This window comes from Oncorhynchus clarkii, chromosome 2 (genome assembly GCF_045791955.1).
Source record: "Oncorhynchus clarkii lewisi isolate Uvic-CL-2024 chromosome 2, UVic_Ocla_1.0, whole genome shotgun sequence".
In the NCBI taxonomy this organism is placed as follows: domain Eukaryota; kingdom Metazoa; phylum Chordata; class Actinopteri; order Salmoniformes; family Salmonidae; genus Oncorhynchus; species Oncorhynchus clarkii.
In genome coordinates, this window is record NC_092148.1 from 14,174,118 (window position 1) to 14,199,231 (window position 25,114).

The 25,114-nt window shown below is 40.8% G+C and overlaps 1 protein-coding gene across 3 annotated transcripts in view; it reads right to left on the bottom strand.

The window, feature by feature from the left end:
* LOC139422318 (chromodomain-helicase-DNA-binding protein 4-like) overlaps positions 1-25,114 on the bottom strand; it is a 61,762-nt gene that overhangs the window by 15,155 nt on the left and 21,493 nt on the right. The window contains exons 13-29 of one of the 3 annotated variants that reach the window (XM_071173522.1): positions 23,606-23,817; positions 21,402-21,533; positions 21,094-21,193; positions 20,789-20,980; positions 20,113-20,313; positions 19,844-19,981; positions 9,134-9,255; positions 8,830-9,003; positions 8,434-8,575; positions 8,048-8,179; positions 7,835-7,952; positions 7,279-7,403; positions 7,090-7,182; positions 6,860-7,001; positions 6,489-6,664; positions 4,582-4,759; positions 3,906-3,995 (exon numbers count right to left, since the gene is read on the bottom strand). In XM_071173522.1, the coding sequence (XP_071029623.1) occupies positions 3,906-3,995; positions 4,582-4,759; positions 6,489-6,664; positions 6,860-7,001; positions 7,090-7,182; positions 7,279-7,403; positions 7,835-7,952; positions 8,048-8,179; positions 8,434-8,575; positions 8,830-9,003; positions 9,134-9,255; positions 19,844-19,981; positions 20,113-20,313; positions 20,789-20,980; positions 21,094-21,193; positions 21,402-21,533; positions 23,606-23,817 (2,467 nt within the window). Of the gene's footprint in view, positions 1-3,905; positions 3,996-4,569; positions 4,760-6,488; positions 6,665-6,859; positions 7,002-7,089; positions 7,183-7,278; positions 7,404-7,834; positions 7,953-8,047; positions 8,180-8,433; positions 8,576-8,829; positions 9,004-9,133; positions 9,256-19,843; positions 19,982-20,112; positions 20,314-20,788; positions 20,981-21,093; positions 21,194-21,401; positions 21,534-23,605; positions 23,818-25,114 lie in introns of all 3 variants that reach the window. The other 2 variants (XM_071173514.1, XM_071173528.1) reach the window with 2 other exon arrangements.

The following is a 25,114-nucleotide window of genomic DNA, read 5'->3' on the forward strand; positions in this document are numbered from 1 at the left end:
CTCCACTATGACCAAGACCAAAGAGCTGTCAAAGGACACCAGAAACAAAATTGTAGGCCTGCACCAGGCTGGGAATCTGCAATAGGTAAGCAGCATGGTTTGAAGAAATCAACTGTGGGAGCAATTATTAGGAAATGGAAGACATACAAGACCACTGATAATCTCCCTCGATCTGGGGCTCCACGCAAGATCTCACCCCGTGGGGTCAAAATGATAACAAAAATCCCAGAACCACACAGGGGGGCCTAGTGAATGACCTGCAGAGAGCTGGGACCAAAGTAACAAAGCCTACCATCAGTAACACACTACGCCGCCAGGGACTCAAATCCTGCAGTGCCAGACGTGTCCCCCTGCTTAAGCCAGTACATGTCCAGGCCCATCTGAAGTTTGCTAGAGAGCATTTGGATGATCCAGAAGAAGATTGGGAGAATGTCATATGGTCAGATGAAACCAAAATATAACTTTTTGGTAAAAACTCAACTTGGAGGACAAAGAATGCTGAGATGCATCCAAAGAACACCATACCTACTGTGAAGCATGGGGGTGGAAACATCATGCTTTGGGGCGGTTTTTCTGCAAAGGGACCAGGACGCTGTGAAGCATGGGGGTGGAAACATCATGCTTTGGGGCGGTTTTTCTGCAAAGGGACCAGGACGACTGATCCCTGTAAAGGAAAGAATGAATGGGGCCATGTATCGTGAGATTTTGAGTGAAAACCTCCTTCCATCAGCAAGGGCATTGAAGATGAAACGTGGCTGGGTCTTTCAGCATGACAATGATCCCAAACACACCGCCCGGGCAACGAAGGAGTGGCTTCGTAAGAAGCATTTCAAGGTCCTGGAGTGGCCTAGCCAGTCTCCAGATCTCAACCCCATAGAAAATCTTTGGAGGGAGTTGAAAGTCCGTGTTGCCCAGCAACAGCCCCAAAACATAACTGCTCTAGAGGAGATCTGCATGGAGGAATGGGCCAAAATACCAGCAACAGTGTGTGAAAACCTTGTGAAGACTTACAGAAAATGTTTGACCTCTGTCATTGCCAACAAAGGGTATATAAGTATTGAGATAAACTTTTGTTATTGACCAAATACTTATTTTCCACCATAATTTGCAAATAAATTTGTAAAAAATCCTACAATGTGATTTTCTGGATTTTTTTTCTCATTTTGTCTGTCATAGTTGAAGTGTACCTATGATGAAAATTACAGGCCTCTCTTTTTAAGTGGGAGAACTTGCACAATTGGTGGCTGACTAAATACTTTTTTGCCCCACTGTATGTCCTGGATGATTTTTGTGTGAATTTCATCAATGGAAATGTTGTTCCAACAATGTAAATGAAAAGGTATTCTACACTTTTTACCTGCTTCCCTTCCATTCAAAACACTTGTAGTTTAACCAAATGTCATGTTGACCACAATCATATATTAACTTAACAATGATTGGATATCCATAAACTCAAAGAATGGATGTCATCACAAGTACATTCAACTGTTTCTTCGAATTTTATGTATGAGCACCACACTATAAACCTCAAAATAAGAATTTGAACAGATCCTGAAAAAGAACATGGATGATTCACTGTACAGAATTGATATATTCTGACCATGTTGCTGCCCTGTCTTACAAATCGATGCAGGAGTTAGTCTGTTTCTGTATAATCTGTAGGGGCCGTTTGAAAGACGTTAGCATGGGACACAGCTTCGTAACACTCCAGGTAGAACTGACCTTAAGCACAGATCTATAATCAGATTATTATATCCCCAATCCTAAATGAACCATTAGGGGGATGAACAAATATCTAACCCTGTATCAGTAGTTGGGGCTTACCGGCCCTTCTAACTTCCGTCGGCCATTAAGTATTAGTTTGTGCTTCTGCTTACTTAGACTTGTAGTGTGGAATAGTTTCGTACTATTATAATTTAATTGGCCTGATATAACTGGCTAACAGAATCAGTTGCTCTCTCTCGCGCTCATTCTCACACACAAATGATTACACTCTTTCACTTTCTGTCATTTGCAGGAAAACACACAAGCAAACACTAATTCGAACTGGCACATACAGAGATTAATTTATTTGCAGAAACAAACACACACTCATTCAGTGCATTTGGAAATGTTACCATTAATTTTTGTTGCAAAGCATTATCATCATTTTGTGGAAACGTCATTTTGCAACAGTACCTCTTCAACCTCAGGAGGATGAAAAAATGTGGCTTTTCACCGAAAACCCCCACAGTTGACAGTGCATGCCAGAGCAAAAACCAAGACATGAGGTCGAAGGAATTGTCCGTAGAGCTCCGAGACAGGATTGTGTCGAGCCACAGATCTGGGGAAGAGTACCAAACATTTCTGCAGCATTGAAGGTCCCCAAGAACACAGTGGCCTCCATCATTCTTAAATTGAAGAAGTTTGGAACCACCAAGACTCTTCCTAGAGCTGGCCGCCCGGCCAAACTGAGCAAGAACCCGATGGTCACTCTGACAGATCTCCAGAGTTCCTCTGTGGAGACGAGAGAACCTTCCAGAAGGTCAACCATATATCTGCAGCACTCCACCTATTTATTGCCTTACCTCCTCACGCCATTTGCACACACTGTATATAGACTTTATTTTTCTCTATTGTGTTATTGACTGTAAACTTGTTTATTCCACGTGTAACTCTGTGTTGTTGTATGTGTCAAACTGCTTTGCTTTATCTTGGCCAAGTCGCAGTTGTAAATGAGAACTTGTTCTCAACTAGCTTACCTGGTTAAATAAAGGTGAAATATATAAAAATAAATAAAAAATGAGGCAGACCAAGATTCTCTGGTCTGATGAAACCAAGATTAAACTCTTTGGCCTGAATGCCAAGCGTCACATCTGGAGGAAACCAGGTCCGCTCATCATCTGGCCAATACCATCCCTACGGTAAAGCATGGTGGTGCAACATCATGTCGTGGGGATATTTGTCAGCGGCAGGGACTGAGAGACTAGTCAGGATCGAGGGAAAGATCAACAGAGCAAAGGACAGAGATCCTTGATGAAAACCTGCTCCAGAGCACTCAGGACCCCAGACCTTCCAACAGGACAACAACACGAAGCACACAGCCAAGACAATGCAGGAGTGGCTTCAGGACAAGTCTCTGAATGTCCTTGAGTGGCACCGCCAGAGTCCGGACTTGAACCTGATCAAACATCTCTGGAGAGACCTGAAAATAGCTGAGCAGCGATACTCCCCATCCAACCTGACAGAGCTTGAGAGGATCTGCAGAGAAGAATGGGAGAAACTCCCCAAATACAGGTGCGCCAAACCTGGAGCGTCATCGAGGCTGTAATCGCTGCCAAAGGTGCTTCAACAAAGTACTGAGCAAAGGTTTGAATACTTATGTAAATGTGATATTTACGTTTTTTTTTATTTCATAAATAATTTTGCAAAAATGTCTAAAAAAACTGTTTTTGCTTTGTCAATATGGGGTATTGTGTGTAGATTGATGAGGGGGGGATACAATTGTAATCCATTTTAGAATAAGGCTGTAAGGTAACAAAATGTGAAGGGGTCTGAATACTTTCCAAATCCAAATCATGTCCAATCAAGTGAATTTACCACAGGTGGACTCCAATCAAGTTGTAAAAACATCTCAAGGATGATCAATGGAAACAGGATGCACCTGAGGACAATTTTGAGTCTCATAGCAAAGGGTCTGGATACTTATGTAAATAAGGTATTTCTGCAAAAATGTTGTTTTTAAAAAAACAGTTTTAAATTTGTCATTATGGGGTATTGTGTGTAGATTGATGAGCAAAATGTTTTATTTCATCCATTTTAGAATTAGGCTGTAACATAAAAACATGTTGGAAAAGGTGAAGGGGTCTGAATACTTTCCGAATGCAATGTATTCAATTTGAATTCATGACAATAGTGTTTGTTACCTTCTGATCGCTCATCAAAGTCCTCATCTCCCTCCTCTGAGGCCACAGAGTAATCTGAGTTGTTGTCAGACTGATCCTCCTGCCAATCTGCTTATAGAATGGAGAGAGAGGTACGGGGAAGAGACAGGATTAGCCAATCAGAGAGTTTTAGGACACAGACCACTCTGTTTTCAGGGGAGAAGGAAGAAAGAGTGAACAACAGATACAATCACAGACATATATTCACTTCAACCAACTTCACAAGAGAACTAAACTTGTCAATACCAAAGTCATTAACACGGTTGGGGTCACTTTATTGTCAATGGGAAATTGTCAAACATGAATTGAATTTCAATTCACTTCCTGAATTGGAATTGACCCCAATCTTGTTAGAGACAGATAGGAGAGAGTACTGAGGCAGTAGGAAGGAAACATCATGCCCCCCATGCTTAATCCTAGAATATTACTAGAAACACCTAAAAAACACAGAGGACAGAGATGGGACATAGACAAACATGTAGTACGAACACAAACCATTAACACACACACACACACGCTCCAATATAACACAAAATATACACACTCTTATCCCACACACCCTACCTACCACACACATAAACACACGTCCACATCCACACACACAGAGTAGGTAAAAAAGGTTGCATTGTGCAGCGCTGTTCTGTACCCCGTCTACTACCTCGTTCCTCCTGAGAGCCGTCGTTGTAGTTGACAGGCTTGCGGGTCCTCTTGCCCTTTCCCAGGTTACGGGCCAGGTCCTCCTGCTGCTGCTCATAGTGGTGTCTCAGCAGTTTCTCCCAGTAGTCTGGGTCTACTGACTCCTCCTGTTTAATCACCTCACGCTGCACCTCCTCCTCCTGGACACACACACACAGGTTAGCAATGATGGAAGAACTCGTATACTAACACACCCACACAGGTTAGCAATGATGGAAGAACTCATATACTAACTAACACACACACACAGGTTAGCAATGATGGAAGAACTCGTATACTAACACACACACACACACACAGCTTAGCCTAGATGGAAGAACTCGTATACTAACACACCCACGAAGGTTAGCAATGATGGAAGAACTCGTATACTAACACACCCACGAAGGTTAGCAATGATGGAAGAACTCGTATACTAACTAACACACACACACAGCTTAGCCTAGATGGAAGAACTCGTATACTAACACATCCACAAAGTTTAGCAATGATGGAAGAACACGTATACTAACACACCCACGAAGGTTAGCAATGATGGAAGAACTTGTATACTAACACACAGGTTAGCAATGATGGAAGAACTCGTATGCTAACACACAGGTTAGCAATGATGGAAGAACTCGTATACTAACACATCCACACAGGTTAGCAATGATGGAAGAACTCGGATACTAACACACCCACGAAGGTTAGCAATGATGGAAGATCTCGTATACTAACTAACACACACACACAGGTTAGCAATGATGGAGGAATTTGTATACTAACTAACACACACAAAGGTTAGCAATGATGGAAGAACTAGTATACTAACACACACAGGTCAGCAATGATGAAAAAACGTGTATACTAACTAACACAAACACAGGTTAGCAATGATGGAAGAACTCGTATACTAACACACATGTTGACATATGATGGAAGAACTCGTATACTAACACACACAGGTTAGCAAAGATGTAAGAACTCATATACTAACTAACACAAACACAGGTTAGCAATGATGTAAGAACTCGTATACTAACTAACACACACCGGTTAGCAATGATGGAAGAACTCGTATACTAACTAACACACACACACACAGGTTAGCAATGATGGAAGAACTTGTATACTAACACACAGGTTAGCAATGATGGAAGAACTCGTATACTAACTAACACACACACACACACAGGTTAGCAATGATGTAAGAACTCCTATACTAACTAACACACACCGGTTAGCAATGATGGAAGAACTCGTATACTAACTAACACACACAGGTTAGCAATGATGGAATAACTTATATACTAACATACACACAGGTTAGCAATGATGGAAGAACTCATATACTAACACACACACAGGTTAGCAATGGTGGAAGAACTCATATACTAACACACACACAGGTTAGCAATGATGGAAGAACTCATATACTAACACACACACAGGTTAGCAATGATGGAAGAACTCATATACTAACACACACACAGGTTAGCAATGATGGAAGAACTCATATACTAACACACACACAGGTTAGCAATGATGGAAGAACTCATATACTAACACACCCACAGGTTAGCAATGATGGAAAATCTCATATACTAACACACACACACAGGTTAGCAATGATGGAAGAACTTGTACACACACACACACACACACACACACACACACACACACACACACACACACACACACACACACACACACACACACACACACACACACACACACACACACACACACACACACACACACGATGGAAGAACTTGTACACAAACACATTCAAGTGTAATAACACAGACTCAGAAGTATGGTCATCTCTCCTGTTCATCACCTTCCACAGTATCTCTCTCACACAGACACACACACACACACACACACCTCCTCCTCCTCGTCCTTGACGACGTATTGGGCCACTTTGAAGGAGCTGAGGTACTCGTTCATGCTCTGGATCTCTGTGTCCTCAGTGGACTCTGACTCCTGGTTCCTGTCCAGCAGTCTGTCTATGGCCTTGTCATCATAATGGATGACCTGGCTGTCATCCTCCTTGTTGTCCCCTGAGACGGAAAGGGACAATGAAAGAGAGTGGCATACAATGAAAAGGTGTGTAAGAAAGACTGGAGAGGCCACACACCTAGTTTCCAGGTTGTTAGTTTGAAGGAAAACCAGCGGGCATTACGGCCCCCGACAACGGGAATGACTACCTGTTTGGAGTGGACTGACCTGGTTATGGTTAGTAGTTAGTGACTCACCCTCTCCCAGCTCGTCCTTGAACAGCTCCTCTGTTCCAAACTTGAGGATGTCATCCAGCTCCTGTTTAGACATGGAACCTGTCTTACTGCCCAGCCCAGGACGCACCACCAGGTGGGTCAACATCATCTTCTTCTTAGCCACCTGGAGGAGAGGATGAGAGGAGAATTAGTGTCTGTCTTTTACCTACCACTCTGTATGAGTCTGGTAGGCCTTGGTATACTGGGTTTACCTGAGTGATCCGCTCTTCCACAGACGCCTTGGTAACGAAGCGATAGATCATAACCTTCTTATTCTGACCAATCCTGTGAGCTCTGCTGAATGCCTGAGAGAGAGGGGAAGAGATTGGAAGAGGAGAGGTGAGCAGGAGGTGTGCTTCAAGTGTGTGTGTGTGTGTGTGTGTGTGTGTGTGTGTGTGTACCTGGATGTCATTGTGGGGGTTCCAGTCGGAGTCGTAGATGACGACGGTATCGGCGGTTGCCAGATTGATGCCCAAACCTCCCGCTCTGGTAGAGAGCAGGAAGGCAAACTGAGGGGCGCCAGGAGCTGAGGAGAGAGAGAGGAGAATGGAGAGAGAGAGAGAGAGGAGAAGAGAGAGAGAGAGAGAGAGGAGAAGGGAGAGAAAGAGAGAGGAGAGGGGAGAGAAAGAGAGAGGAGAGGGGAGAGAGAGAGAGGAGAAGGGAGAGAGAGAGAGAGGAGAAGGGAGAGAGAGAGAGGGGAGAAGGGAGAGAGAGGAGAAGGGAGAGAGAGAGAGGAGAAGGGAGAGAGAGAGAGAGGAGAAGGGAGAGAGAGAGATAGAGGAGAAGGGAGAGAGAGAGAGAGAGAGGAGAAGGGAGAGAGAGAGAGAGGAGAAGGGAGACAAAGAGGGAGGGAGGGGACAAAAGACAAATAGATACTTCCATTTCATATTTTTTCCCAGTACTGTTCCAATTGTGCTGTCGTTAGTGTATCCATGAACCCATGTGTGTGTGTCTCACCGTTGAAGCGGTCGATGGCCTCCTGTCTCATGCCCCCCGTTACACCTCCATCAATCCTCTCGTACTTATAACCCTCGTTCTCCAGGAAGTCCTCCAGCAGGTCCAACATCTTAGTCATCTACCAGGAGACAGAGACAGAGACAGTTAGTGTGTGTGTGTGTGTGTGTGTGTGTGTGTGTGTGTGTGTGTGTGTGTGCGTGCGTGCGTGCGTACCTGAGAGAAGACGAGCACCCTATGTCCTCCCTCCTTGAGTTTAACCATCATCTTTTGCAGCAGAGTCAGTTTCCCAGAAGCCCTTGTGAGAGCACTGCCCTCGTACATACCGTTTGGAATCTTTGGCGCCTCCTGCAGGAGATCAATCAATCAAACATCAGTCCTTTACTTAATTAAAGCTCATCATCAAGCAGACTGCATCCAGATCAAAAGCATCTTAACACATTCTGTTTAGTCTGTTAGGTTAAGTTTTGGAAATATAACAAACAAAATCATATACATTCAATACAATATTTACTCGTATACAAACACACAGATTGATGCCCTCCTTCAAGCACCGAATCAATGGTATGGCCCATGTCTCTGAGAATGGGTTGAGATCGTACCATTGCGGCTCCGGGAAAGAGGTAGGGGTGGTTGCAACACTTCTTGAGGTCCATGACCACGTTGAGCAGGGACACTTGGTTTCCTCCTCCGCGGGTGTTCAGGGCGTCAAAGTTACGCGTCAAGATGAACTTGTAGTACTTCCTGCATCACACAATTAAATTAATACCCGAAAACAAGAAATAGAAGCCAACATGAGACTTCTGCAACACTACAATACTGACATTCAATCCTCTATTTCCTTATTCTCTATACTTCTCCGCTCATTAGCATGTGCTAGCACTGATTGTACTGCACTGTTGAGGGAGATAGCAAGTAAGCATTTCGCGTGACGAATCCAATTTGATTTGATTGCTAGCACCATCCTCCCCACCCACCCTCCCCTTCTCATCACTTACTTCTGCATGGGGCTGAGCTCCACTCGTAGGATGAGCTCTGTCTTGGAGGGCATGTGTTTGAAGACGTCGGCCTTCAGTCTCCTGAGCATGTGTGGTCCCAGCATGTCATGCAACTTCTTGATCTGGTCTTCTTTGGCGATGTCAGCAAACTCTTCCAGGAACCCCTCTAGGTTACTGCAGAGCAGAGAGGGAGAGAAAGAGGGGGGGGGGGGGGGGGGGCTTTTGTTATTGTTTTGGTTACTGGATTTGTTCAAAAAGAAACATTAGGACTACAAAACACCCACAGTAGTGTAGGCATACTGACTTGAATCTCACTGGGGTGAGGAAATTGAGCAGGTGGAAGAGTTCCTCCAGGTTGTTCTGTAGAGGTGTACCAGTCAGCAGCAGCTTGTGCTGGAGAGGGTAGTTATTCAGAATCCTAAAGAACTACACAGAGAGAGAGATAGAGACAGCGTTTTATACTTCCGCTGTCCTCTTCACAAAACAGGGTGATCTCTCATCTTTGACAGGTTATAACCATAACTATACTAACAAACGCTGTATTCAGTATGCAAGGATATGTCATATTATAATGGTTATTGAATATAATGGTCATGGTACTGGTTATGTCTATAGTGATTATGGTACTGGTTATTGTCTCTAATGGTTATTGTACTGGTTATGTCTATAGTGATTATGGTACTGGTTATTGTCTCTAATGGTTATTGTCTCTAATGGTCATGGTACTGGTTATTGTCTCTAATGGTTATGGTACTGGTTATTGTCTCTAATGGTTATGGTACTGGTTATTGTCTCTAATGGTTATGGTACTGGTTATGTCTATAGTGATTATGGTACTGGTTATTGTCTCTAATGGTTATTGTACTGGTTATGTCTATAGTGATTATGGTACTGGTTATTGTCTCTAATGGTTATTGTCTCTAATGGTCATGGTACTGGTTATTGTCTCTAATGGTTATGGTACTGGTTATTGTCTCTAATGGTTATGGTACTGGTTATTGTCTCTAATGGTTATGGTACTGGTTATGTCTATAGTGATTATGGTACTGGTTATTGTCTCTAATGGTTATGGTACTGGTTATTGTCTCTAATGGTTATGGTACTGGTTATGTCTATAGTGATTATGGTACTGGTTATGTCTATAGTGATTATGGTACTGGTTATTGTCTCTAATGGTTATGGTACTGGTTATTGTCTCTAATGGTTATGGTACTGGTTATTGTCTCTAATGGTTATGGTACTGGTTATGTCTCTAATGGTTATGGTACTGGTTATGTCTCTAATGGTTATGGTACTGGTTATTGTCTCTAATGGTTATGGTACTGGTTATGTCTATAGTGATTATGGTACTGGTTATTGTCTCTAATGGTTATTGTCTCTAATGGTCATGGTACTGGTTATTGTCTCTAATGGTTATGGTACTGGTTATTGTCTCTAATGGTTATGGTACTGGTTATTGTCTCTAATGGTTATGGTACTGGTTATGTCTATAGTGATTATGGTACTGGTTATTGTCTCTAATGGTTATGGTACTGGTTATTGTCTCTAATGGTTATGGTACTGGTTATTGTCTCTAATGGTTATGGTACTGGTTATGTCTATAGTGATTATGGTACTGGTTATTGTCTCTAATGGTTATGGTACTGGTTATTGTCTCTAATGGTTATGGTACTGGTTATTGTCTCTAATGGTTATGGTACTGGTTATGTCTATAGTGATTATGGTACTGGTTATTGTCTCTAATGGTTATGGTACTGGTTATTGTCTCTAATGGTTATGGTACTGGTTATTGTCTCTAATGGTTATGGTACTGGTTATGTCTCTAATGGTTATGGTACTGGTTATGTCTCTAATGGTTATGGTACTGGTTATTGTCTCTAATGGTTATGGTACTGGTTATGTCTCTAATGGTTATGGTACTGGTTATGTCTCTAATGGTTATGGTACTGGTTATTGTCTCTAATGGTTATGGTACTGGTTATGTCTCTAATGGTTATGGTACTGGTTATGTCTCTAATGGTCATGGTACTGGTTATTGTCTCTAATGGTTATGGTACTGGTTATTGTCTCTAATGGTTATGGTACTGGTTATGTCTATAATGGTTATGGTACTGGTTATGTCTCTAATGGTTATGGTACTGGTTATGTCTCTAATGGTTATGGTACTGGTTATGTCTATAGTGATTATGGTACTGGTTATGACTATAATGGTTATGGTACTGGTTATTGTCTCTAATGGTTATGGTACTGGTTATGTCTATAATGGTTATGGTACTGGTTATGTCTATAGTGATTATGGTACTGGTTATTGTCTCTAATGGTTATGGTACTGGTTATTGTCTCTAATGGTTATGGTACTGGTTATGTCTATAGTGATTATGGTACTGGTTATTGTCTCTAATGGTTATGGTACTGGTTATGTCTATAGTGATCATGGTACTGGTTATTGTCTCTAATGGTTATGGTACTGGTTATGTCTATAGTGATTATGGTACTGGTTATTGTCTCTAATGGTTATGGTACTGGTTATGTCTATAGTGATCATGGTACTGGTTATTGTCTCTAATGGTTATGGTACTGGTTATGACTATAATGGTTATGGTACTGGTTATGACTATAATGGTTATGTCTATAATGGTCATGGTACTGGTTATTGTCTCTAATGGTCATGGTACTGGTTATGACTATAATGGTTATGTCTATAATGGTTATGGTACTGGTTATGACTATAATGGTTATGTCTATAATGGTTATGGTACTGGTTATGACTATAATGGTTATGTCTATAATGGTTATGGTACTGGTTATGACTATAATGGTTATGTCTATAATGGTTATGTCTATAATGGTTATGGTACTGGTTATGACTATAATGGTTATGGTACTGGTTATTGACTCTAATGGTTATGGTACTGGTTATTGACTCTAATGGTTATGGTACTGGTTATTGTCTCTAATGGTTATGGTACTGGTTATTGTCTCTAATGGTTATGGTACTGGTTATTGTCTCTAATGGTTATGGTACTGGTTATTGACTATAATGGTTATGGTACTGGTTATTGTCTCTAATGGTTATGGTACTGGTTATTGTCTCTAATGGTCATGGTACTGGTTATTGTCTCTAATGGTCATGGTACTGGTTATTGTCTCTAATGGTTATGGTACTGGTTATTGTCTCTAATGGTTATGGTACTGGTTATTGTCTCTAATGGTTATGGTACTGGTTATTGTCTCTAATGGTTATGGTACTGGTTATTGACTATAATGGTTATGGTACTGGTTATTGTCTCTAATGGTTATGGTACTGGTTATTGTCTCTAATGGTCATGGTACTGGTTATTGTCTCTAATGGTCATGGTACTGGTTATTGTCTCTAATGGTTATGGTACTGGTTATGTCTCTAATGGTTATGGTACTGGTTATGACTATAATGGTTATGTCTATAATGGTTATGGTACTGGTTATGACTATAATGGTTATGTCTATAATGGTTATGGTACTGGTTATGACTATAATGGTTATGTCTATAATGGTTATGTCTATAATGGTTATGGTACTGGTTATGACTATAATGGTTATGGTACTGGTTATTGACTCTAATGGTTATGGTACTGGTTATTGACTCTAATGGTTATGGTACTGGTTATTGTCTCTAATGGTTATGGTACTGGTTATTGTCTCTAATGGTTATGGTACTGGTTATTGTCTCTAATGGTTATGGTACTGGTTATTGACTATAATGGTTATGGTACTGGTTATTGTCTCTAATGGTTATGGTACTGGTTATTGACTATAATGGTTATGGTACTGGTTATTGTCTCTAATGGTTATGGTACTGGTTATTGTCTCTAATGGTCATGGTACTGGTTATTGTCTCTAATGGTCATGGTACTGGTTATTGTCTCTAATGGTTATGGTACTGGTTATGTCTCTAATGGTTATGGTACTGGTTATGTCTCTAATGGTTATGGTACTGGTTATGTCTCTAATGGTTATGGTACTGGTTATTGTCTCTAATGGTTATGGTACTGGTTATGTCTCTAATGGTTATGGTACTGGTTATTGTCTCTAATGGTTATGGTACTGGTTATGTCTCTAATGGTTATGGTACTGGTTATGTCTCTAATGGTCATGGTACTGGTTATTGTCTCTAATGGTTATGGTACTGGTTATTGTCTCTAATGGTTATGGTACTGGTTATGTCTATAATGGTTATGGTACTGGTTATGTCTCTAATGGTTATGGTACTGGTTATGTCTCTAATGGTTATGGTACTGGTTATGTCTATAGTGATTATGGTACTGGTTATGACTATAATGGTTATGGTACTGGTTATTGTCTCTAATGGTTATGGTACTGGTTATGTCTATAATGGTTATGGTACTGGTTATGTCTATAGTGATTATGGTACTGGTTATTGTCTCTAATGGTTATGGTACTGGTTATTGTCTCTAATGGTTATGGTACTGGTTATGTCTATAGTGATTATGGTACTGGTTATTGTCTCTAATGGTTATGGTACTGGTTATGTCTATAGTGATCATGGTACTGGTTATTGTCTCTAATGGTTATGGTACTGGTTATGTCTATAGTGATTATGGTACTGGTTATTGTCTCTAATGGTTATGGTACTGGTTATGTCTATAGTGATCATGGTACTGGTTATTGTCTCTAATGGTTATGGTACTGGTTATGACTATAATGGTTATGGTACTGGTTATGACTATAATGGTTATGTCTATAATGGTCATGGTACTGGTTATTGTCTCTAATGGTCATGGTACTGGTTATGACTATAATGGTTATGTCTATAATGGTTATGGTACTGGTTATGACTATAATGGTTATGTCTATAATGGTTATGGTACTGGTTATGACTATAATGGTTATGTCTATAATGGTTATGGTACTGGTTATGACTATAATGGTTATGTCTATAATGGTTATGTCTATAATGGTTATGGTACTGGTTATGACTATAATGGTTATGGTACTGGTTATTGACTCTAATGGTTATGGTACTGGTTATGAATATAATGGTTATGGTACTGGTTATTGACTCTAATGGTTATGGTACTGGTTATTGTCTCTAATGGTTATGGTACTGGTTATTGACTCTAATGGTTATGGTACTGGTTATTGTCTCTAATGGTTATGGTACTGGTTATTGACTATAATGGTTATGGTACTGGTTATTGTCTCTAATGGTTATGGTACTGGTTATTGTCTCTAATGGTTATGGTACTGGTTATTGTCTCTAATGGTTATGGTACTGGTTATTGTCTCTAATGGTCATGGTACTGGTTATTGTCTCTAATGGTTATGGTACTGGTTATTGTCTCTAATGGTCATGGTACTGGTTATTGTCTCTAATGGTTATGGTACTGGTTATTGTCTCTAATGGTTATGGTACTGGTTATTGTCTCTAATGGTTATGGTACTGGTTATTGTCTCTAATGGTTATGGTACTGGTTATTGTCTCTAATGGTTATGGTACTGGTTATTGTCTCTAATGGTTATGGTACTGGTTATTGTCTCTAATGGTCATGGTACTGGTTATTGACTATAATGGTTATGGTACTGGTTATTGTCTCTAATGGTTATGGTACTGGTTATTGTCTCTAATGGTTATGGTACTGGTTATTGTCTCTAATGGTTATGGTACTGGTTATTGTCTCTAATGGTCATGGTACTGGTTATTGACTATAATGGTTATGGTACTGGTTATTGTCTCTAATGGTCATGGTACTGGTTATTGTCTCTAATGGTCATTGTACTGGTTATTGGCTCTAATGGTTATGGTACTGGTTATTGTCTCTAATGGTAATGGTACTGGTTATTGACTATAATGGTTATGGTACTGGTTATTGTCTCTAATGGTTATGGTACTGGTTATTGTCTCTAATGGTTATGGTACTGGTTATTGTCTCTAATGGTTATGGTACTGGTTATTGTCTCTAATGGTCATGGTACTGGTTATTGACTATAATGGTTATGGTACTGGTTATTGTCTCTAATGGTTATGGTACTGGTTATGTCTCTAATGGTTATGGTACTGGTTATTGTCTCTAATGGTTATGGTACTGGTTATGTCTATAGTGATTATGGTACTGGTTATTGTCTCTAATGGTTATTGTCTCTAATGGTCATGGTACTGGTTATTGTCTCTAATGGTTATGGTACTGGTTATTGTCTCTAATGGTTATGGTACTGGTTATTGTCTCTAATGGTTATGGTACTGGTTATGTCTATAGTGATTATGGTACTGGTTATTGTCTCTAATGGTTATGGTACTGGTTATTGTCTCTAATGGTTATGGTACTGGTTATTGTCTCTAATGGTTATGGTACTGGTTATGTCTATAGTGATTATGGTACTGGTTATTGTCTCTAATGGTTATGGTACTGGTTATTGTCTCTAATGGTTATGGTACTGGTTATTGTCTCTAATGGTTATGGTACTGGTTATGTCTCTAATGGTTATGGTACTGGTTATGTCTCTAATGGTTATGGTACTGGTTATTGTCTCTAATGGTAATGGTACTGGTTATGTCTCTAATGGTTATGGTACTGGTTATGTCTCTAATGGTTATGGTACTGGTTATTGTCTCTAATGGTTATGGTACTGGTTATGTCTCTAATGGTTATGGTACTGGTTATGTCTCTAATGGTCATGGTACTGGTTATTGTCTCTAATGGTTATGGTACTGGTTATTGTCTCTAATGGTTATGGTACTGGTTATGTCTATAATGGTTATGGTACTGGTTATGTCTCTAATGGTTATGGTACTGGTTATGTCTCTAATGGTTATGGTACTGGTTATGTCTATAGTGATTATGGTACTGGTTATGACTATAATGGTTATGGTACTGGTTATTGTCTCTAATGGTTATGGTACTGGTTATGTCTATAATGGTTATGGTACTGGTTATGTCTATAGTGATTATGGTACTGGTTATTGTCTCTAATGGTTATGGTACTGGTTATTGTCTCTAATGGTTATGGTACTGGTTATGTCTATAGTGATTATGGTACTGGTTATTGTCTCTAATGGTTATGGTACTGGTTATGTCTATAGTGATCATGGTACTGGTTATTGTCTCTAATGGTTATGGTACTGGTTATGTCTATAGTGATTATGGTACTGGTTATTGTCTCTAATGGTTATGGTACTGGTTATGTCTATAGTGATCATGGTACTGGTTATTGTCTCTAATGGTCATGGTACTGGTTATTGACTATAATGGTTATGGTACTGGTTATTGTCTCTAATGGTTATGGTACTGGTTATGTCTCTAATGGTTATGGTACTGGTTATTGTCTCTAATGGTTATGGTACTGGTTATGTCTATAGTGATTATGGTACTGGTTATTGTCTCTAATGGTTATTGTCTCTAATGGTCATGGTACTGGTTATTGTCTCTAATGGTCATGGTACTGGTTATTGTCTCTAATGGTTATGGTACTGGTTATTGTCTCTAATGGTTATGGTACTGGTTATTGTCTCTAATGGTTATGGTACTGGTTATTGTCTCTAATGGTTATGGTACTGGTTATTGTCTCTAATGGTTATGGTACTGGTTATTGTCTCTAATGGTTATGGTACTGGTTATTGTCTCTAATGGTCATGGTACTGGTTATTGACTATAATGGTTATGGTACTGGTTATTGTCTCTAATGGTTATGGTACTGGTTATTGTCTCTAATGGTTATGGTACTGGTTATTGTCTCTAATGGTTATGGTACTGGTTATTGTCTCTAATGGTCATGGTACTGGTTATTGACTATAATGGTTATGGTACTGGTTATTGTCTCTAATGGTCATGGTACTGGTTATTGTCTCTAATGGTCATGGTACTGGTTATTGTCTCTAATGGTTATGGTACTGGTTATTGTCTCTAATGGTCATGGTACTGGTTATTGACTATAATGGTTATGGTACTGGTTATTGTCTCTAATGGTTATGGTACTGGTTATTGTCTCTAATGGTTATGGTACTGGTTATTGTCTCTAATGGTTATGGTACTGGTTATTGTCTCTAATGGTCATGGTACTGGTTATTGACTATAATGGTTATGGTACTGGTTATTGTCTCTAATGGTTATGGTACTGGTTATTGTCTCTAATGGTCATGGTACTGGTTATTGACTATAATGGTTATGGTACTGGTTATTGTCTCTAATGGTTATGGTACTGGTTATTGTCTCTAATGGTTATGGTACTGGTTATTGTCTCTAATGGTTATGGTACTGGTTATTGTCTCTAATGGTCATGGTACTGGTTATTGACTATAATGGTTATGGTACTGGTTATTGTCTCTAATGGTTATGGTACTGGTTATTGTCTCTAATGGTTATGGTACTGGTTATGACTATAATGGTTATGGTACTGGTTATTGTCTCTAATGGTTATGGTACTGGTTATGACTATAATGGTCATGGTACTGGTTATGACTATAATGGTTATGGTACTGGTTATGACTATAATGGTCATGGTACTGGTTATTGTCTCTAATGGTCATGGTACTGGTTATTGTCTCTAATGGTTATGGTACTGGTTATTGTCTCTAATGGTTATGGTACTGGTTATTGTCTCTAATGGTTATGGTACTGGTTATGAATATAATGGTCATGGTACTGGTTATTGTCTCTAATGGTTATGGTACTGGTTATTGTCTCTAATGGTTATGGTACTGGTTATTGTCTCTAATGGTCATGGTACTGGTTATTGACTATAATGGTTATGGTACTGGTTATTGTCTCTAATGGTTATGGTACTGGTTATTGTCTCTAATGGTTATGGTACTGGTTATGACTATAATGGTTATGGTACTGGTTATTGTCTCTAATGGTTATGGTACTGGTTATGACTATAATGGTCATGGTACTGGTTATGACTATAATGGTTATTGTACTGGTTATGACTATAATGGTTATGGTACTGGTTATTGTCTCTAATGGTTATGGTACTGGTTATTGTCTCTAATGGTTATGGTACTGGTTATGACTATAATGGTTATGGTACTGGTTATGTCTCTAATGGTTATGGTACTGGTTATGTCTCTAATGGTCATGGTACTGGTTATGAATATAATGGTTATGGTACTGGTTATGTCTCTAATGGTTATGGTACTGGTTATGACTATAATGGTTATGGTACTGGTTATGACTATAATGGTTATGGTACTGGTTATGAATATAATGGTTATGGTACTGGTTATGTCTATAATGGTTATGGTACTGGTTATGTCTATAATGGTTATGGTACTAGTTAAGACAATAATGGTTATGGTACTAGTTAAGACAATAATGGTTATTGTACTGGTTATGGTACTAGTTAAGACAATAATGGTTATGGTACTGGTTATGACTAAAATGGTTATGGTACTAGTTATGACTAAAATGGTTATGGTACTAGTTAAGACAATAATGGTTATGGTACTAGTTAAGACAATAATGGTTATTGTACTGGTTATTGAATATAATGGTTATGTCTATAATGGTCATGGTACTGGTTATGACTATAATGGTTATGGTACTAGTTAAGACAATAATGGTTATGGTACTGGTTATGACTATAATGGTTATTGTACTGGTTATGAATATAATGGTTATGGTACTGGTTATGACTATAATGGTCATGGTACTGGTTATGACTATAATGGTCATGGTACTGGTTATGGTACTGGTTATGTCTATAATGGTCATGGTACTGGTTATGAATATAATGGTTATGGTACTGGTTATGGCAATGATGGTTATGGTACTGGTTATGTCTCTAATGGTTATGGTACTGGTTATGACTATAATGGTTATGGTACTAGTTAAGACAATAATGATTATGGTACTAGTTAAGACAATAATGGTTATGGTACTGGTTATGGTACTAGTTAAGACAATAATGGTTATGGTACTGGTTATGTCTATAATGGTTATTGAATATAATGGTTATGTCTATAATGGTTATGGTACTGGTTATGGTACTAGTTAAGACAATAATGGTTATGGTACTGGTTATGTCTATAATGGTTATTGAATATAATGGTTATGACTATAATGGTTATGGTACTGGTTATGACTATAATGGTTATGGTACTGGTTAAGACTATAATGGTTATGTCTATAATGGTTATGGTACTGGTTATGTCTATAATGGTCATGGTACTGGTTAAGACTATAATGGTTATGTCTATAATGGTCATGGTACTGGTTAAGACTATAATGGTTATGTCTATAATGGTCATGGTACTGGTTAAGACTATAATGGTTATGTCTATAATGGTCATGGTACTGGTTATGAATATAATGGTTATGGTACTGGTTAAGACTATAATGGTTATGTCTATAATGGTTATGGTACTGGTTATGTCTATAATGGTCATGGTACTGGTTATGAATATAATGGTCATGGTACTGGTTATGACTATAATGGTTATGGTACTGGTTATGACTATAATGGTCATGGTACTGGTTATGACTATAATGGTCATGGTACTGGTTAAGACTATAATGGTTATGTCTATAATGGTCATGGTACTGGTTAAGACTATAATGGTTATGTCTATAATGGTCATGGTACTGGTTAAGACTATAATGGTTATGTCTATAATGGTCATGGTACTGGTTATGAATATAATGGTTATGGTACTGGTTAAGACTATAATGGTTATGTCTATAATGGTTATGGTACTGGTTATGTCTATAATGGTCATGGTACTGGTTATGAATATAATGGTCATGGTACTGGTTATGACTATAATGGTTATGGTACTGGTTATGACTATAATGGTCATGGTACTGGTTATGACTATAATGGTCATGGTACTGGTTATGGTACTGGTTATGTCTATAATGGTCATGGTACTGGTTATGAATATAATGGTTATGGTACTGGTTATGGCTATGATGGTTATGGTACTGGTTATGTCTCTAATGGTTATGGTACTGGTTATTGACTATAATGGTCATGGTACTGGTTATGACTATAATGGTTATTGTACTGGTGTGTGTCTGACCTTTGACTGGTTGTTCTTCAGCCTGTGTGCCTCATCCACCACCAGACAGGCCCAGTCTATGGAGCCCAGCACAGCCTGGTCTATAGTGATCAGCTCATAGGACGTCAGCAGGACATGGAACTTCACCGATGAGTCTTTCTGCAGGGGGACAGAGTGAGAGGGAGGGGGCAGAGGATTAGGAGGTAACAATAAAGATACAATGAACAACAATAACAACCATGACAGCACCTTATCAGTCTCCCCATCCTCCCATCCCACTCGTCTCTCACCCTCATCTTAGAGGCCTTCTTGCCCCCCCGGATGGCATTGCCCTCGAAGGAGAACTCGTTTTCTCTGATGACAGCTCTGCTGTCCTTGTCTCCTACGTAGGTCACCACGTACATGTCCGGGGCCCACAACTCAAACTCTCTCTCCCAGTTAATGATGGTGGACAGGGGGGCGCTCACCAGGAACGGGCCCTTTGAATGACCCTGGAGAGGTGGAAGGTCAGGGGTTAATAGGTGAGTGAGTAAAACACTTCAGGTGAATCAGAAAAGAGAAGTGCCTAAGTCTGATTTAGATGCTCTGCCCTTATCCCCTAACATTGGACTGATCATTCACGTTGCTAGGTATTTAGCAGTAGGGTAATAACTCAACCTAGCCTTCTGATAAGACTAGGTGGACTTTGCTTGTATTTGTCCCAGCCTGCCTTTAGGACAGAGTCCCTCTTTTTGGACTAGATCCCTTTAATGGGCGGTTTTATTGTTTGCCCAGGGTTTGGCAGTACCCCCACTGAAATTATTGACAAGGGAAGGCAGACTGGACGAGAGACACAAACTTACATACACACAGGATATTGCTCTCTCTCTCTCACACACACTCTGAAACACATCGCTGTGGAATCAGATGACCACATTCTTTTGCCTATCCAGCACACAGACCCCAATACAGACCCTACCAACACACCTCTTTGTAGAGTGAGTAGAGGAAGACAGCGGTCTGGACAGTCTTGCCTAGACCCATCTCATCAGCCAGTATAGTGTCAGTGGCCTGAGCCCAGGAGAAACGCAGCCAGTTGAGACCCTCCAGCTGGTAGGGGTGCAGCGTTCCCCCTGTAGTGTCCAGGTAGTCTGGCTGATGGTCAAACTTGATGGTGGGCTGGAGGGGAAGTGGAAATCTTCATTTACATTACAGAGCAGAATCATGAATCAATGTGAATGGAAGATTTGGAAGATTCACATGAAAAAGAACAAGGAAGTACCAGTACTTACATCCACCACAGGGTTAGCAGGGGGTTTCTCACTCTTCTTCACTTTAGCTATCTTCTTCAGCTTCTTACCAGGCCTGCCCTCATCTCCCAACATCAACTCTCTGAGAGAGAGAGAGAGAGAGAGAGAGAGAGTGAGAGAGAGAGAGATGGAAGAGGGGGTAGGTAGAGAAAGATGGAAGACGTGAAGAGGATTAGATTATTGCTTCAGGTTACTTACTATAGGTTGCTATAGGTTACTATAGGTTGCTATAGTTATCTGAGTTTTTTGTGCATGTATTGTTGAGTGTGTGCGTGCGTGTTTCTGTGTACCTGTGGTTCCAGTAGGTCTGCTTGTATTGGTCGTACTCTGGGATGTCCATCTCCTCACTCTCCCAGGAGGCCTGGTCGTAGGCCAGATCCCTCCACTTGATCAAGTAGTGCACGTTGTTCCTCTTATCCACACTGGAGAGAGGAGGAGAGAGGAAGGAGAATGATGATATTATGGTTTACATCTGTATTGATACTAATAGGATACAGAGGTGTTAAACAAATTATTGCCATTTTTACAACAAATAAACAGCCTTTTCCTTTACAGAACTGACTATGACATGCCTGTGTTAGGAGGTAGTATGTTTTCGTCTCTGCGTTAGACCACTCAATTTGTCTCTGCGTTATATTGGCATCGAACATGTCACCCTCCCTGGGGGAGGGGGTGACCTTGATAATTTATTGTTAAAACGAGAGGCTGCCTGGATCTTTAACTTAAAGACCCTTGCTGCCTTCGGTCTCAACGTAGACTTTGATCTAAAGCCATTCTTGTGACATTGTAATTGTTTGTAAGCTTGTGTAGACAAATTCATTTATGATCGTATGCTATCCATTTGTTGTTTGTATGCTGTTGTTTGTATGCCATTTTAATATTTGATAATTAACCAATGATATTAGGCCACTCTTGGCCATGATTACAGACACCTGTGTCTTTTGACACTATATAAACAAGTCATCCCGCAGTGTTTGTGATTATACCCTGATGAAGACAGCTTGGCTGTCGAAACGTTGGTAATTACATTTTTGCATCTGAGCTCCTAGAGTGTGCGGCTCTCTTTTATTTTCACGTTTTCTACTCCGCTAGCCAGCACCTCGCCTAAGAAGGTGTGCGTTTACCTCTAGGAGGTAGTATGTTACCTATGCTGTGTTGTGCTAGCGTGTTTATCCCAGGTGTGTGTGTGTGTGTGCTAGCGTGTTTATCCCAGGTGTGTGTGTTAGCGTGTGAATCCCAGGTGTGTGTGTGTGTGTGCTAGCGTGTTTATCCCAGGTGTGTGTGTTAGCGTGTGAATCCCAGGTGTGTGTGTGTGCTAGCGTGTTTATCCCAGGTGTGTGTGTTAGTGTGTGTACCCCAGGTGTGTGTGTGTGTTAGCGTGTGTATCCCAGGTGTGTGTGTGTTAGCGTGTGTATCCCAGGTGTGTGTGCGTGTGTGTGTATTAGCTTGTGTACCCCAGTTGTGTGTGTGTTAGCGTGTGTACCCCAGGTGTGTGTGTTAGCGTGTGTATCCCAGGTGTGTGTGTGTTAGCGTGTGTGTCTCAGGTGTGTGTGTGTGTTAGCGTGTGTATCCCAGGTGTGTGTGTGTGTGTTAGCGTGTGTATCCCAGGTGTGTGTGTGTTAGCGTGTATATCCCAGGTGTGTGTGTGTGTTAGCGTGTGTATCCCAGGTGTGTGTGTGTGTGTTAGCGTGTATATCCCAGGTGTGTGTGTGTTAGCGTGTGTATCCCAGGTGTGTGTGTGTTAGTGTGTGTACCCCAGGTGTGTGTGTGTGTTAGCATGTGTACCCCAGGTGTGTGTGTATTAGCGTGTGTACCCCAGGTGTGTGTGTGTTAGCGTGTGTACCCCAGGTGTGTGTGTTAGCGTGTGTATCCCAGGTGTGTGTGTGTTAGTGTGTGTATCTCAGGTGTGTGTGTGTGTTAGCGTGTGTATCCCAGGTGTGTGTGTGTTAGCGTGTGTATCCCAGGTGTGTGTGTGTGTTAGCGTGTGTATCCCAGGTGTGTGTGTGTGTTAGCGTGTGTATCCCAGGTGTGTGTGTGTGTTAGCGTGTGTATCCCAGGTGTGTGTGTGTTAGCGTGTGTATCCCAGGTGTGTGTGTGTTAGTGTGTGTACCCCAGGTTTGTGAGTGTGTTAGCATGTGTACCCCAGGTGTGTGTGTATTAGCGTGTGTACCCTAGTTGTGTGTGTGTTAGCGTGTGTACCCCAGGTGTGTGTGTTAGCGTGTGTATCCCAGGTGTGTGTGTGTGTTAGTGTGTGTATCTCAGGTGTGTGTGTGTGTTAGCGTGTGTATCCCAGGTGTGTGTGTGTGTTAGCGTGTGTATCCCAGGTGTGTGTGTGTTAGCGTGTGTATCCCAGGTGTGTGTGTGTGTTAGCGTGTGTATCCCAGGTGTGTGTGTGTGTTAGCGTGTGTATCCCAGGTGTGTGTGTGTGTTAGCGTGTGTATCCCAGGTGTGTGTGTGTTAGCGTGTGTATCTCAGGTGCCTGTGTGTGCGCTACCTGTGGTTGAGGATGCGGTGGATCATGAGCCACTCCATCTTGACTCCGTAACGGTAGAACTCCTCCTCCATGTGAACATACAGGGGGTCCTTGTTCTTCCTCTTAGTGCTCTTGTCATCGTCCCCCTCCCCTCCGAAGTCCACCAGCGGGGGCTCGTCCATGTCTGTCTTCCTCTGGTAGTTACGGAACATCACCTGGCAGTTCAGCTCCAACTGGGGGGAGGGAGGGAGGGAGGGAGGGAGGGAGGGAAAAGAGTGAAGAGGGTAAAAAGATGAGTCTACTCTCTATTTAGTACATAAGGATGAAGACATTGAGCCTAGGGCTGTTGCGGTGGCCGTATTACCGCCACACCAGCAGTCATGACGGCAGTAAAATTCCATGTACTCCTTTTATGCACTCTGAACATGCTTTGGTAGTACCCAACTTACTACCCAACTACCATCAGGTCCTAATGGTCTGGTACTCAGGGCTCTATTGTCCCTCCATCAGTTCCTAATGGCCTGGTACTCTGGGCTCTATTGTCCCTCCATCAGGTCCTTATGGCCGGGTATTCAGGGCTCTATTGTTCCTCCATCAGGTCCTAACGGCCTCATACTCAGGGCTCTATTGTCTCTCCATCAGTTCCTAATGGCCTGGTACTCGGTGCTCTATTGTCCCTCCATCAGGTCCTAACAGCCTGGTACTCAGGGCTCTATTGTCTCTCCATCAGTTCCTAATGGCCTGGTACTCAGGGCCCTATTGTCCCTCAATTAGGTCCTAATGGTCTGGTACTCAGGGCTCTATTGTCCCTCTAACCACTCTGACATCAAAGCAAATGCAATGGGAAATCACATTAAACACTTATCATCAAAACAGAAGGCCTATCATACCTTTAAAACACACCTCACTGTGATGATTTGAAGAAACAAGTTTAACAGCAGGTTGAAACAGTATAAAACATGGTTGTTGTGGATGTTGTTTCAAAGCCTAACATGAAAAAATTGACATTTTTTTATTTTACCTTATTTAACTGGGCAAGTCAGTTAAGAACAAATTCTTATTTTCAATGACGGCCTAGGAACAATGGGTTAACTGCCTGTTCAGGGGCAGAATGACAGATTTGTACCTTGTCAGCTCGGGGGTTTGAACTTGCAACCTTCCGGTTACTAGTCCAATGCTCTAACCACTAGGCTACCCTGGCCCAAGAGAAAAAAACATGTGTTGTGTCTTTACAATACATAGCCTAACGTATATTACACATGGCAGAAAAACATAAAACAAAACTGATTTAAGATGTCTGGTACTCATGGCTCTAGCCTAACAAATGTGAGTAATTGCCTTTGAGTGTGGACTGCATTATTATTATTATTTTTAAAAATCTATATTTTATTTAACCTTTATTTAACTAGGCAAGTCAGTTAAGAACAAATTATTATTTACAATGACAGCCTACTGGGGAACAGTGGGTTAACTGCCTTGTTCAGGGGCCCAACGACAGATTTTTACCTTGTCAGCTCAGGATTTGATCCA